This window comes from Aspergillus aculeatinus, assembly GCF_003184765.1.
Source record: "Aspergillus aculeatinus CBS 121060 unplaced genomic scaffold BO66scaffold_4, whole genome shotgun sequence".
Lineage (NCBI taxonomy): Eukaryota > Fungi > Ascomycota > Eurotiomycetes > Eurotiales > Aspergillaceae > Aspergillus > Aspergillus aculeatinus.
This window is the reverse complement of record NW_020291473.1, coordinates 794599-807911: the sequence shown is the minus strand read 5'-3', so window position 1 is coordinate 807911 and position 13313 is coordinate 794599. Positions and strand designations below refer to the sequence as shown.

The window sequence follows — 13313 nt, the reverse complement described above, 5'->3', positions numbered from 1 at the left end:
TGGGGGCGTAAGTGGGTGTTGTTGGATGGTGATATTCTCCGGCCGTGGCGGAGTGATAACTGAGTAGTAGGTGTAACTACCTAGTCTGACTATCGATAAACTTACTCCTTGTGTACACACAGAGCCGGCTAGACAATACGATCAACGCACCGGAAATCTACCACGGTCTTCAACTCTCCGTGTAATCGCTCGATTAGAAGATACATTTGCGATTCAATGTGAAGGGTATGCGACTCGCTCATAAAGTGTCTCCGTATCCCCCTGCTGCGGATACACAGCAGACCGAACAGGCATCTGCAGCTCTTTGACACCAACGTACCAGCTGTGGAGACAGAACTAGAATACTGATTGAAATGAAGGAATGGGGTGAGATGCAGGACCTCTGCTGTCACCCATATCAGACCAGAACTGGAGCTGCTTCTGGCGGGCTAGTACATTGACACAACCACGGACAATATTTGGTAAGATTACCGGAGAACAGTTTGTTTATAAGCAGGCTTTCTCTAGTATGTGCTATAAAAAACTCATCGCTATTCTACACGTACAGCACCTCAAGTCTCTTTTGCTGTCCAGCTATGAAGCGGTATATCCGTACAGGGTGACCGGGCCTTGTGTATAATGGAAAAACAACATTTGTCTCGATATTAAGGACATAATTTAGAAGGGCTAGTTTGAGTGTTAGCATTCGTTCGTGTGCATGACAATAGGATCCCACATACGTTGTCCTCGGGGGCGATGGTGCGGTCAAAGTACTCATCGAGGAAGGGGACCTTCTGGAGGATGTCACGGCGGACACGGGGGACCTCGCCGAAGAAGAACAGAAGGAAGACACCGGCGCTGACACCGAAGCCGCTGGCAATGGTACCACTGTTGTTTTGATCGTACGTTAGTCGACGCCCTCGCAATGGTATTGCCGTTTCGGACATTGGCGCGAATATGGCACGTTCGAACACAAGGCGGAAGACACTCACGCAGTGACAGCGGACCGGGTGGTAAGACCGTGCCAGTGGAGGGGAGTCGAGTACCTAAATTATCGAGTAAGTCTGTTAGCCGTAATTCTCTCATGCACCTTCCAATCTGTGTATGCAGCAGTTCGCCATCAGTCGTCCCCCGCTTAGGAACAATTGGAGCTCTTTATCGATCAGATGCCCTGGCATATCAATGACCGCTGAATGGAGCGAAGCGGAGCTCCGCAAGGGCCGGTCCAGTGCCAGCCTTCATATCTGTGCTGGGAAAAAGGTAACGATGATTCTGGGGTATATCTCACTTGGGACCGAAGGGAGAACGGTAGCCACTGGCGTTCTGAGCCGCAGCGCGGCGAAGAGTCTGAGAGAAAACCTACACGGACAACGATTCACGTTAGCAATTGACAATTTTCATCCCTTTCCATAGTCTATCACTGTGACATAGCCGGGTCCGGAGTTGGCCACTAATCAACTGGAAGCGACAACTTGAAGTCATGCGACTCTCAGACTGCCAGCCCAGTGAGGGTCTATCGGCATGTACATACCATTTTGTTTGAGGTCGAAGGAGGCACACTCTGCTCCAGTAAACGATATGAGGCTGCAATTACACGTTGAAAGCTGTCGACGAAAACCGGGAGACTCCGCGACGTTCTCGTCCGACCGCCCGCGGCCAATCAGCCGGCCGAATTGAGCATCACGTGACCATCAGCTTGTCGAATCAGATATCGCGCATTTCCACACCTCATGCCCCCACGAAGTAGTATGGAAGTATACAAGCTCGTTGTATGTGCCAGCAAGCTACTACGAGGTGAAGAAAGTGAGGGACCGGGACTAGTCCCAGTATCATCAAGATGTAGCATAAAGAACACCAAAATAGAATTGAAGAGGAAAATTGGGTAATAGAAAAAGAATAAAAAAAAAGCTGACTGTACACCACCCCAATTCACAGTTTAATCTACTTTGCCCGTGGAACCACCATTCAAGAGTCCTTCCTTGCCATCGAGGTTGAAGAAACCTCCGCTAGAGTTCCCAGTAACACCGAGGATACCGCCTCGACCTCCGCGTCTCGCCGCCCTGCCTCGAGCCACGAATGTGGCACCGACAATGGACAGGATCAAGATTATGACGAACAAAATCGGATGCCCGCTGATGAAAGAACGAGTGAAGAAGAAGATCGACTCAAAAGTGCCAATGGTAGACTTGGGTGTGAGCTTAGGAGGGTTGGCAACCACAAGAGGTATAGTTTCGAGAATCGAAGTGCGAGAGGCCATAATGGATGCTCCGCTGGAGGACGTATCCCAGTAGCGGCGGTTCTAAGACAAAGTCAGTCAAATGTACAACAAGTGGGGTTTATCACCTGCAAGAAACTTACATCTTGGTCGTTAATAATGACACGCTCTCCGTTCTCCACATCGATACCAAACTGAGTCCGTAGCCACCGCTCCCAGAAATCACCATCAACCCAAGCAAAACCGACCTGCTTCTTGTCATCCTCGCGGATGGTGATACGCATGTTTTTAGCAGCCCGAAGCGCACGCTGGTCGTTGCGGTCCTCAGCCTCTTCAATCCGCAATTGTTTAGCATCCCGCAGCTCGGCGCGCTCCAGCTGGAACAGCTGAACCTGCTTGTCCATCCATTCATGGGCCGCATTCTTTAGCTCTCTCTTAGACTGCAGGAACTCATCCGAGTGCTTGCGGCTCAGAATACCTAGTACAACGTATTTGCCATCCATAATTTCACGAGCGTTGGATGCCGTAAGTTCAGGGACAATAGGCAGCCAGACAGACCGCATCCATCCCAGGATTTGCCGGAAGTCCCGCATGTCTTTGGGAGCGAGTGCGTTGTAGTAACTTGGGCGGCCGTCCCGGGACACCAAAAGACGAGGCCAGGTAGAAATCTTGAACCTTTCAGCAAGGGCGCCGCTGTTAGTCTTGACTAGTCTGGCATGCCCGACCAAGCTAAGAGTCAGACGTTCAAGAGCCTTGAAGTCCTCAGAAGTCGTTGCGTGGTCGTAGAAATAGAGGAAGATGACGTCCTCTTTCTCTTCCAGTTCCTTGAAAGTGGTAGCGTCCACATCCTGCACGCCGGAGCCGATCTCCACGGCCTTGTTGGCATAATTGACCAGATCACCCAGACCACGCAGGCCATTGTACTCAACTCGTTCACCGCCACGGAAGAAGTAAATCGTCGGGAATTGATTCACTCGGGCGTCCTTGCAAAGCCGAGTCTCGACATCGCAGTTTACTTCGCCGACGTTGAGAGTACCCTGCATCTCTCTGGCCATTTCTTGCCAATTAGGAGCCAATGCCTGACAGTGACCGCACCAAGGAGCGTAGAACTTGATAAACCAAGGGTCTTGAGTAGTAGTAACAAGCTTCTGGAAGCTTTCCGCCGTAAGAGGGACAGAAATGCCCTGAGGATTCACTGGACCGGATGGCTTAGCCTTGGTCTGCGCGGCATCCTTGGCAACAGGAGCATCACTAGAGGCAAGCTGCGCGGCCTGCTCATTGTGCTTCTCTCCAGCCTTAGCGCCAGCTTCAGGATCTTTGTCCTTAGCGACAGGGGCATCGGGTTGAGCTTTGGTATCAACGCTTGTATCGCCCGGCTTGGGCAGGTTCAAACCTTGCGCAGGTCGAGAGCCAGGTTTAATCTGTTCCAGCTTCTCTTCGACGAACTCACTCAGTCCTTGCATACTCTTCTTTCCCGTAAATTGCTCAACCATCTCGCCATTGTGATACAAAGCGAAGGTGGGAAAGTATTTCACCTCCAACTTGCGACACAGGTCCCCGTACACAAGACAATTTACCTCGGCGAAATGAAAGTTGTAGAATTTATCGAAAGAGTTCAGGGACTTGGTATCGGACGACTTTCCAGAGGACGAGGACAGAGGATCCGAGGTCTGAGAAGGATTAGAGAACGCAGTAGGGGGTGAAACCCTAGGGACGCGACTTACATAGTAGAACTCATAGAGTGTCTGCCAAGTTGGCGCAATCTTTTGACAGTGCGGACATGACGGAGAGTACTCTTTGATAAACCTGAAAGGCCTGTTAGCCTGGAGCGGCCAATCTAACGTGGCGCATTGAAGAGTGTGCTAACCAGTAACCATCCTTGACGGTTTCGTCGAAATCATCAGGGGTCAAAGACCTGATAGGCGGAACCTCGATGCCATTGAAGAGAGTCGACTTGGGCTCGGTCGAGCCATCCCTCTTCGCGAGATGGTGCTTGGGAGAAGCATCACCGGCGGAGGTAGCCCACGTCGGGATGGAAAGGAGAGAAAGGAATGACCATGCCAGCAAAGACGCCCTCATGCTGGCTGTAGGTCAAGGACAAGAAGCCTTCGAGGTCCTTATTCAGAAAGAAAGAAGAAGTGGGGTTGGTAGTGAGAGTCGAGATAAAAGTTATCAGAAAACAAGGATTGGCCGTTCACAGGTGGCACATCGGAGTGGAAGTGACGGGTGGTCTAGAAACGAGTGGATCGCCAGTGAGTCGGGGAACCACTCAGACAGGGGGCAATCAGCACGAATTCGGTGCTCCAAGAATACGCAGCAGATGTCTTGCGGAGTACGTCGATAGGACGACAAGCCACCAGACGGAGGAAAGGACGCAGGCGAGAAGGAGACCACCCCTATTATAAGATTACCATTTAACCAGATATCATGGAGATGATGGGCGGAGGCGGTAGGAGGAGGAAGAGGCGCAGGAGGGAGAACTCGGGGTTAGGTTCCTCCGCAATCCGGGACGGAACCTCAACCCTTCGTGCATCCATCCCGATTCAGTGTGCTCATCGTGAATGAACGACCCGATAAGTCACCCCGCTGCCGTTTGCCATTGGGTTTGATATCAACGCCCCTCTGGGTCACTCTCATTCCTTTCACTACCTCACACACCCTCCGCCCAACATGAGGTCGACACTCCGGTTGCTGGCCAACGTCAAGCCGGCTCGGTACTTGGAGCCTTTCGCTCCCACCGGCTTGACCGGCCTGAACACTCACCCTAGCCCTCGTCCCACCCTGATCTTCCTTTACACATCGACCTTGAACAAGCTCAAGTCCTTCCCCGAGTCCTCCGTCTACCGTCAATCCACCGAGGCATTGACCCGCCATCGTCTGCAGATCATTGAGTCCACGAAGCCGCCTGGATTTGAAGCTTGGTTGGAGCGCGTGAAGAAGACCGTGGGTGATGAGCCTGAGCGCTTCTCTAGCCTTCTACAAGCCAACGGCACGTACGCAGGTGCTGAGCGCCTCGATGGTAGCGACAATTCCCGTGGAGAGGAGTGGGATGGCGAAGCCTTGGAGGCAACCACTGAAGGTCCCGCTCGTACACCAGCAGAAGAAGCCCGTTTCACACAGCTCTTGGAGGAGGCTTCTTCTCCTAAGAACAATGAATCGGACTTCCACCCTGAGGAGAAGAAGTGGGAGGCTGAGCCCGCTCTGACGGCAGAACAGTATGCCGAGATTGCCCTCTCCAGAACCGATTCATCGGGCGGAACGTGCTGATGTTTTTGGATATAGGATCTCTGAAATTGAGCAGCAAATCGGTGCCGGTCTTATTGAGGAAATTATTCAGGTCGCCGAGGGTGAACTGAAGGTTGTTGATGAGTTGTACAAGTCGAAAGCGTAAGTCGACATCAGCATGGTTCAGCGATGGTATGGAATGCAATACTGATATGGTCACAGCTGGGAGGAACTTGAGGAGAAGGCTAGACCTGGCCAGTGGTCTTACTTCGAGCGCCCCGAGTAAGTGCTCGGCATAATAGGGTCTTCTCATGAATGACAGACTTGACTTAAGAATTCCCATTGTTTGTAATTATAAGTTTACGTGTGTCCAATCAAAACCAATCACAATTGCATGATGATGTATAGGTTGTTGTCTGAGCTAAGGTTCCCGGTGGATTGTATCTGGTTTACTGATAACCGCTGGTCGAACGGGGTTATCATGCTGAATGTAAAGAATAATGATTGATAGGGCCTTATGCTAGTGCAGGATCTGCTATGGCATATGTGACTGTAAGGACAGCGTCCCGATTGAACAAGTTAATTTGTACACGCGCATAATTATTCAGAGGACTACCCAAGTAGTAGACATGAAACTGGCCCCCGGCCACCCACGAGGGGGATGATGATCCAGAACCAAAGGCGGTGAGTCTCCCCCTGTCGCTAGCCGATTCCAGATAGCTGGCGGGATTCCCATCTCCTTGTGGACACATCGCTGTCACTTCTTGAGTATCTACGTTGACCTCGGAGGCCATTCAGGCTGAGGAATTTTCTATTCTCTTTGTGCTTTCGTATATCTTTCCTTCGGGAGTTCTTGACGTCCCCGGGCTGGGCTGTTTGAGCGGCTCGTGGCCTGGTTCCCCCTCCTTCTCACAGGCCGTCCTCCGACGCCGCACATAATCGCGACCTTCCTTCCCCACACAAGATGAAATTGGATGTCAAGGTATGGATGTCGACTCTCGAGGAGTTGCGGACCTTGCTTCAGAAGACCTTGCATATGCTTGGTGTCGGAGTCTACGAACAATGTTCAAACCGCTGACTGTTGTTGTTGTTATCGAATAGAGACAGCTGTTCGCCCGCTCCGAGCGGGTGAAGGGCATTGACTTCCATCCAACAGAGCCATGGGTGAGTATTCCAGCCATAAGGAACTGTGGGCAGGCGCTGATACTTCCCAGATTCTTACCACACTATACAGCGGTGCGTTGGGGAATTGCATTTCGACCATCGCCTCGAATGCGCTAATACGATCACACAGGTCACGTTTACATCTGGTCCTATGAGACTCAAGTAAGTTGCCCTACCGTTATATCACGTATGTCATGATCGCTAAACATGTTTTTATCAGTCGATCATCAAAACCTTCGAGCTTACCGATGTACCTGTACGAGCCGGTCGATTCATTGCCCGCAAGAACTGGATTGTCTGCGGTTCAGATGACTTCCAGCTTCGCGTTTACAATTACAACACCTCTGAGAAGATTGCTTCGTTCGAGGCCCACCCGGACTACATTCGCTCAATTGCAGTGCACCCCACGCAGCCATTCGTTCTGACCGCATCCGATGATATGACAATCAAGCTTTGGGACTGGGAGAAAGGCTGGAAGTGTGTCCAGGTTTACGAGGGCCACAGCCACTATGTGATGGGACTCTCGATCAACCCCAAGGATACCAATACATTCGCATCCGCATGCTTGGACAGGACCGTAAAGATCTGGAGCCTTGGCTCACCACATGCCAATTTCACCCTGGAGGCCCACGAAACCAAGGGTGTGAACCATGTCGATTACTACCCGCAGGCGGACAAACCATATCTTCTCACCACCTCCGATGACCGGACCGTTAAAGTGTGGGATTACACTACGAAAGCTCTCATTGCTACTTTGGAGGGACATACAAGCAACGTTTCTTTCGCTTGCTATCACCCGGAACTGCCTGTCATTATCTCCGGCTCTGAAGACGGAACCATCAAGATTTGGCATGCGAACACATACAGACTCGAACAGTCTTTAAGCTACGGCTTGGAGAGAGCGTGGTGTGTCTCCTACCAGCGAGGTCGGCAAGGCGTTGCGATCGGTTTCGATGATGGTGCAGTAGTAGTGAAGATGGGACGGGAAGAGCCAGCTGTTTCCATGGATGGTTCAGGAAAGATTATCTGGGCCAGACACAACGAGGTTGTCTCAACAGTGATCAAGGGTGGCGATGTCAGCATTAAGGATGGTGCGCCACTTTCCCTGCCTACGAAAGAGCTGGGATCGTGCGAGGTCTACCCTCAGACCCTGTCCCACTCTCCTAACGGACGGTTCGTCTCGGTCTGCGGTGATGGCGAGTACATCATCTACACTGCTCTTGCGTGGCGCAACAAGGCATTCGGGCAAGCCTTGGACTTCGCTTGGGGTTCGAAGGACAACAGCAATGACTATGCCATCCGCGAGTCGACCACCAGTGTCAAGATTTTCAAGAACTTCAAGGAAGTCAGCGGCGGGCTTGATGTAGGCTTCCAAGCTGAAGGTCTCACAGACGGTGTGTTGTTGGGTGTTAAGGGTCAAGGCGGAATTGGTATGTTTGACTGGGAGACTGGAAACCTGGTCCGCCGCATTGAAGTCGACCCCAAGGCTGTAAGTAACAGGAACTGAAATTCCCTCATTGGATTGTCGCTAACAACTCACTTAGGTATACTGGTCTGAATCCGGAGAGTTGGTGACTCTTGCCTGTGAGGATTCTTTCTATGTCCTCCGGTACTCCCGGGAGAACTACATTGAGGGCTTGAACGCCGGCGAAGCCGACGAAGATGGCGTGGAGTCCGCTTTCGAGGTTGTCACGGATGTCAACGAGTCTGTTCGCACGGGTCAGTGGGTTGGAGACTGCTTCATCTACACGAACTCGACGAATCGCCTCAACTACCTGGTCGGCGACCAAACCTACACCATCTCCCACTTCGACCAGGGTATGTATGTCCTTGGCTACCTGCCCCGTGACGGCCGTGTCTACCTTGCCGACAAGGATGTCAACGTCGTATCGTTCGGCTTGTCTCTCAGCATGGTCGAGTACCAGACGGTGGTGTTGCGCGGCGACCTGGACACGGCAGCGGAGCTGCTCCAGGACGTTCCCCAGGATCAGATGAACAAGGTGGCTCGTTTCCTGGAAGGCCAAGGGTACAAGGAGATGGCACTCGAGGTTGCAACCGACCCGGAACATCGCTTCGAGCTGGCCCTGGCCCTGAACAACCTCGAGATCGCCCTCGATATCGCCCGCGAAGCCAACGTCGAGCACAAGTGGAAGATCGTCGGAGACGCCGCCCTCGCGGGCTGGAACCTGGCGCTGGCCCAAGAGTGCTTCACCAATGCCAAGGACGTGGGCTCCCTTCTCCTGCTGCACACCGCCAGCGGCAACAGGGACGGGCTCCGCCAGCTGGCCGCCCAGGCCTCGGAAGCCGGCTTGCACAACGTTGCCTTCTCCACCTACTGGTCCCTCGGCGATGTTGACGGCTGCATCGACCTCCTGGTCCGGACGAACCGTCTCGCCGAAGCCGTCCTCTTCGCCCAGACCTACAAGCCCTCGCGGGCCCCCGCCCTCGTCGCCCAGTGGAAGGCCTCTCTGGAGTCCAACGGAAAGACCAAGATCGCCCGCCTCATCGGTATCCCCCCCGGCACCCCTGACGCCGCCGCAGATGATGACCTCTTCCCCGAATGGGACGAGTACATCCGCCTCGAAACCGAGGGCGGCGCCGCTGCTGCTGCTCCCGCCGTCCCCGAGCCTCCTTCGTCCGAGTCCCTGATCGACGTCCACGGCGACGATGAGACCGCAGACAACGGTGCCCCCGAAGTACAACCTGAGGCGGGTGATGCGGAGGTCGTTGCCGAGGATGAAGCTGAAGAGGAGGAGGACGAGGAGCAAGAGAAATCCGAGTAGAAATCACCCACCTACCGACCATCCCGCCTAAGATAGACCCTTCTGTTTGTGTTTTGTTTTTGTTGTGGCATGGTATGTGTGTATGTTTGTGCTTGTATTTAAATCCCCGTGGGAGAACTGTGCCGTAGGATGAGAGACCTATGAGAGGAAAAAGAAGAAAGTTTCCACAACGCCCTCTTTTTCTTTGCCTCTGCTTGCATCTTGTTTCACATTTCCCCCTCCCATTCTTCATTTAATTCCCCGTTTTCAATGTATTGACAAACAGCTAAATCTTGCTTGCGTGGGATATCCACCCCCCTTCCTCCTCTTTTCTCTTCTCTGATCCAATTTCCCCTCACATAGCTATTTGTTTTTCAGACCTGTTCGTTATGATTCAATATTATGTGTCACTTGTTCTCTTCCCATAGAGGTATGATGTATAGCCTGTCTCAACTGGTCAATCGAGCCGAGAATCCTTATGTGAAGTTCATGGTCTACTTACCTGGTGTCTATGTGCTGCTTACAGCCGCCAAACCAATCACATCTACGCATTCAGACCATATACATTGGGTCGTACTTTCACAGCAGCAGAAACAAAAAACGTCAATTGTTGTCTATGAGCCAGTCACATCGTGAGAACAAAGTAGGGGAAAGTTCATTTTCCGTAATTCTTTCTTCTCCCCGTCCCTCCATTCCCCGTAATCAAACCGAAAAGCAACAGCAGGAAAGGTATCGAGCTATAGGGAAAATAGAAAACAAGATGTCTAGGTCGAGACCGCGGACACAGTAACTCATGCATTTTTTGATGTTCGGTGATGGGCAAAAATTGGGCTCGAAAATCCCAGATGGACGCCAGTTCCTCCGGAAGGAGATAGAAAATGAAGCCTCGGCAAAGTTCGATTGGATCAGGCCAGCAGACCAAAGTCAAAAGCGTCAAAGGCTGGATAGACCGAGACCAAGAAGAATATTGGGGATCTGTTGAAGTCCGGTTTGTTGGCGCGGAGGAGAGAGGAGCGATGGCGTGGAGCCGCCTCTGCCGCTTGAGCGTCTCTCTAGCAAAAGAGGCGGCCTAAGACTTCACTGAAGTAGTTGAGCCCGAGACAAGAGTGAACAGACACGGTCGCGATGAATGAAGGGAAAGACAGGAATTGAGAAATGGACCAAAGGGACCTGCCTCGATTGTATTGGATGCAAAACCATGTAGGTTAAAAGGGAACACACCAAGCGCTCAACTAGGATCACTGCCATGGAGGAAAAAAGCAAAAATCTCGACAAAAAAGCCTCACGTACTCCCTGTGCTGGTAGAGGAGATAAGAGAAAGACAGCGAAAATGAAGAGAGAAACCCGAGCTACATCGCAGGCAGGATATGCAGATGAAAAGGGAACAGATTGAAGAAACTGTTTCAAACAATTCCTTCTCCGTGTTTTGATGTCACATTGTGGTTGTGTTGAGTCCACCTCAAGAACGTTCAGTCGATGGTGACAGGCAAAAAGGCCTTTACTCGGTAATGCTTCCGAAGGAGGGATCCTTGACACTGCCACCAGCATCGCCAAGACCAGCAACCGGACGGTTGTAAGACCAGCCTTCGAACTGTTGTTGCATCGTCTGCGACAGAACAGGACCATCGACGTAGGAATCTTGTGGGGCCTCCGACGTGAATTCACGGTCGAAGTTGGTAGTGTCGCGAGCACCCAGCTGCATCAATTAGTATACGATAACGATAACAGTAAAGATATAGTGACTAGACATACCACATTGGGTCGGAAGCTTGGCTCATACTTCCTTTGGAGCAGCTTGCGCCAATCGATGTTGGCAAAGAAGTGGTGCGACTTGATCTCCGCAGCACCATTGGCACCCAGTCGACGCTGAGGATCACGGTCGAGTAGTCGCGTCAAGAGATCCCGAGCAGCGGGAGGAACAATGTCGGTGCTAGGGAATGTCAAAGGTTCTTGCAAAATCTTACGGTACATGTCGTTCGTGTTCTCGTCGTAGAACGGGGGGAGACCCGTCAGCATCTCATAAAGGAGGACACCTAGGGTCCACCAATCGACAGTCTTGGTGTATCCGTTGCCAAGCAAGAGCTCGGGGGCGAGGTATTCGGGAGTACCACAGAAGGCTATTGTTTCAAGACTGGTTAGTCGATTTGAGGTTAGGTGCGTACTCCTGGGGAGCCTTACTGTTCGTCCGATCCTCATCCTTCATGTCCAACTTACACAGACCGAAGTCGCACAGCGCGATATGGCCAGTGTAATCGAGAAGAATGTTCTCGGGCTTGAGATCACGGTAAATGACCTTGAATCCGTGCAGACATTCCAAAGCACAGAGAAGCTCAGCCGTGTAAAACCGAGCGCGGTTGATATCAAACCGCTGTTCCCGCTGAAGATGGTGGAACAGCTCACCTCCGTTGACAAAGGCTAGAACAAAGTACAATTTCTCCGGCGACTGGAAGGAGAACTTCAACGGGACAATGAAAGGATTGTTGATCTGTGCGAGTACTGATCTCTCCGCCAGGGTGTGTGTCACCTCGGAGCGGGAAATGATGTGAGCTTTGCGAATGGTCTTGAGGGCGTAGATCCGACCCGTATCCTTCTTCATGACCTGCATGACCTTGCCAAAACTACCCTTACCAACGACCTTGAGAAGTTCGAAATCCTCCAGCTTCATGCTGCGGTGTTTGTTCTCGACGAACGAGACACCAACCTTGATGGAACCGGAGCCGAATTGAAGATCCAACCATTCCGCGCCAAGTTGGCCAAGCTGACGCTCTTGTGGCTGTTTGTTGTCCTTCTTACTCTTGGGATCCTCTGCGTGTGGCAGAGCTTCCTCAAAACGAGGATGAACCTTGACAGCACCGAGGAAAATATCCTCACTGCGACCGGCACCTGGACGAGCAGCAGGGTTACGAAGATAGAGCTGGACATTCAATTCGGTTTTGCGCGAAACGTCGAACTTGTAAGCAGTGTTGTCGCCCGCCCAGAGGGGGTTTTCCGGTGATCCAGACACGGCATCGACGAAGACCTGATTCTTCTCGAAATCCAAGAGAGCGTAAGGAAGGTACTTGGTGGAGTAGCGACCATGAATGGTGGGGGCAGCATTGATGCCTCCGCTCGTCGACTGTGGACGGGCGCTTTGTACGAAGGACCCGGCTTGGCCATGCGCGGAGTGGGAGGAGGATGAACTGGGACGCATGCCATAGGCATTGTTGCTCTGGAAGTGCGAGTTGAAGATTTGTTGATAATGAGGCGAAAGAGCGAAACCTCGACCTTCATGGAGGGTGACAATCAAAATACCGGGCTTGACAGGGGCCACGGGCGGGGAGACCAGAGATTCCGAGGCATCTAAAAGCGGGAGGTTTTGTTAGGACGGTCGGCGATCGGAGGAAAGGGGGAGGCAAAATCAGTGGGCAAAAGCAAACATACTGATCCCATTGGAAATGGATGGTGAGATCGAAGGCGTTTGCGAGGCCACAGGAGTCTCTTCGCCGGAATCACCCTTGATGGTGGATGTGGAGGACGACCGCCCGAAGGTTTGGGTCAAAGGAGCGAGGTGGGTTTCCTTTAGTTCTGTCGGCCAAGAAAGATGAGAAAGAACGTCCGTTAGCCTGCATGATCGAAAATAGGAACACCAAAGCACCTTGGGGTTTACATACTTCTAGTGATTTTCCACGACATTGTGACGGTGGGTGCGAGGAAGTGGTGAGGGGGGTAATCAGGAGAAGAAGAGACGAGGAGGAGGAAGGGGAAACCGATCTGTCCAGGGACAGATGTTTATAAACGGGGAAAGACAAAAGTATGGATGAGAATAGGGAGGAAAGGCCAGAAGGAGTCTGGGGGAGGCCTAGGAATAGCAAAAGACGAGCAAGAGCCAGACCAGTCAAGTGCAGTTGATAGAATGCAGAACCGCCACAGCCACAGCGGTCAGCAGCAGGAGGAGAGAGAGGGGGGGAAAAGAAGAGGGAGAGGGGGGG

General features: G+C 52.2%; 5 protein-coding genes across 5 annotated transcripts; 2 read left to right on the top strand and 3 right to left on the bottom strand.

Moving 5' to 3' along the window:
- Positions 1–460: 460 nt before the first annotated feature.
- Positions 461–1606, bottom strand: BO66DRAFT_147851 (cytochrome b-c1 complex subunit 10). Its single transcript, XM_025642121.1, has 4 exons — positions 1511–1606; positions 1268–1338; positions 987–1025; positions 461–867 (listed from the first exon to the last, which is right to left on the bottom strand). The coding sequence occupies exons 1-4, from the start codon at positions 1511–1513 to the stop codon at positions 645–647; spliced, it is 336 nt and encodes a 111-aa protein (XP_025508195.1). The 5' UTR covers positions 1514–1606; the 3' UTR covers positions 461–644.
- Positions 1607–1851: 245 nt separating this feature from the next.
- BO66DRAFT_388427 (putative disulfide isomerase) lies at positions 1852–4607 on the bottom strand. The gene is made up of 4 exons (XM_025646557.1): positions 4062–4607; positions 3919–4000; positions 2338–3864; positions 1852–2278 (listed from the first exon to the last, which is right to left on the bottom strand). Exons 1-4 carry the CDS (start codon positions 4271–4273, stop codon positions 1916–1918), a joined length of 2184 nt encoding a protein of 727 aa, XP_025508194.1. The 5' UTR covers positions 4274–4607; the 3' UTR covers positions 1852–1915.
- A 218-nt stretch (positions 4608–4825) lies between these two features.
- On the top strand, positions 4826–5812 carry BO66DRAFT_388426 (complex I NDUFA5 subunit family protein). The gene is made up of 3 exons (XM_025646556.1): positions 4826–5409; positions 5477–5581; positions 5642–5812. The coding sequence occupies exons 1-3, from the start codon at positions 4865–4867 to the stop codon at positions 5703–5705; spliced, it is 714 nt and encodes a 237-aa protein (XP_025508193.1). The 5' UTR covers positions 4826–4864; the 3' UTR covers positions 5706–5812.
- A 365-nt stretch (positions 5813–6177) lies between these two features.
- On the top strand, positions 6178–9837 carry BO66DRAFT_417603 (coatomer subunit beta'). The gene is made up of 6 exons (XM_025649690.1): positions 6178–6401; positions 6521–6583; positions 6634–6655; positions 6714–6745; positions 6804–8072; positions 8128–9837. Exons 1-6 carry the CDS (start codon positions 6384–6386, stop codon positions 9364–9366), a joined length of 2643 nt encoding a protein of 880 aa, XP_025508192.1. The 5' UTR covers positions 6178–6383; the 3' UTR covers positions 9367–9837.
- A 793-nt stretch (positions 9838–10630) lies between these two features.
- Positions 10631–13118, bottom strand: BO66DRAFT_147726 (serine/threonine-protein kinase). Its single transcript, XM_025642120.1, has 5 exons — positions 12996–13118; positions 12766–12909; positions 11524–12684; positions 11098–11462; positions 10631–11041 (listed from the first exon to the last, which is right to left on the bottom strand). The coding sequence occupies exons 1-5, from the start codon at positions 13015–13017 to the stop codon at positions 10844–10846; spliced, it is 1890 nt and encodes a 629-aa protein (XP_025508191.1). The 5' UTR covers positions 13018–13118; the 3' UTR covers positions 10631–10843.
- Positions 13119–13313: the final 195 nt, after the last annotated feature.

What these genes read in the sequence shown, in the direction of transcription:
- BO66DRAFT_147851 (XM_025642121.1), bottom strand. An exon ending in CGTTCTCCCTTCGGTCCCAA is followed by an intron (nt 1,026 to 1,267) that starts GTGAGATATACC and finishes TCGATAATTTAG; the next exon opens with GTACTCGACTCCCCTCCACT. An exon ending in TGGCACGGTCTTACCACCCG is followed by an intron (nt 868 to 986) that starts GTCCGCTGTCAC and finishes TCAAAACAACAG; the next exon opens with TGGTACCATTGCCAGCGGCT.
- BO66DRAFT_388427 (XM_025646557.1), bottom strand. Translation starts at nt 4,273, where the DNA reads ATGAGGGCGTCTTTGCTGGCATGGTCATTCCTTTCTCTCCTTTCCATC. An exon ending in CACTCTATGAGTTCTACTAT is followed by an intron (nt 3,865 to 3,918) that starts GTAAGTCGCGTC and finishes AATCCTTCTCAG; the next exon opens with ACCTCGGATCCTCTGTCCTC. An exon ending in TCATTATTAACGACCAAGAT is followed by an intron (nt 2,279 to 2,337) that starts GTAAGTTTCTTG and finishes ACTTTGTCTTAG; the next exon opens with AACCGCCGCTACTGGGATAC.
- BO66DRAFT_388426 (XM_025646556.1), top strand. Translation starts at nt 4,865, where the DNA reads ATGAGGTCGACACTCCGGTTGCTGGCCAACGTCAAGCCGGCTCGGTAC. An exon ending in CCCGCTCTGACGGCAGAACA is followed by an intron (nt 5,410 to 5,476) that starts GTATGCCGAGAT and finishes TTTTGGATATAG; the next exon opens with GATCTCTGAAATTGAGCAGC. An exon ending in GAGTTGTACAAGTCGAAAGC is followed by an intron (nt 5,582 to 5,641) that starts GTAAGTCGACAT and finishes ATATGGTCACAG; the next exon opens with CTGGGAGGAACTTGAGGAGA.
- BO66DRAFT_417603 (XM_025649690.1), top strand. An exon ending in TCTGGTCCTATGAGACTCAA is followed by an intron (nt 6,746 to 6,803) that starts GTAAGTTGCCCT and finishes TGTTTTTATCAG; the next exon opens with TCGATCATCAAAACCTTCGA. An exon ending in TTGAAGTCGACCCCAAGGCT is followed by an intron (nt 8,073 to 8,127) that starts GTAAGTAACAGG and finishes CAACTCACTTAG; the next exon opens with GTATACTGGTCTGAATCCGG.
- BO66DRAFT_147726 (XM_025642120.1), bottom strand. Translation starts at nt 13,017, where the DNA reads ATGTCGTGGAAAATCACTAGAA. An exon ending in GTCGTGGAAAATCACTAGAA is followed by an intron (nt 12,910 to 12,995) that starts GTATGTAAACCC and finishes CTTGGCCGACAG; the next exon opens with AACTAAAGGAAACCCACCTC. An exon ending in CAAGCTTCCGACCCAATGTG is followed by an intron (nt 11,042 to 11,097) that starts GTATGTCTAGTC and finishes TAATTGATGCAG; the next exon opens with CTGGGTGCTCGCGACACTAC.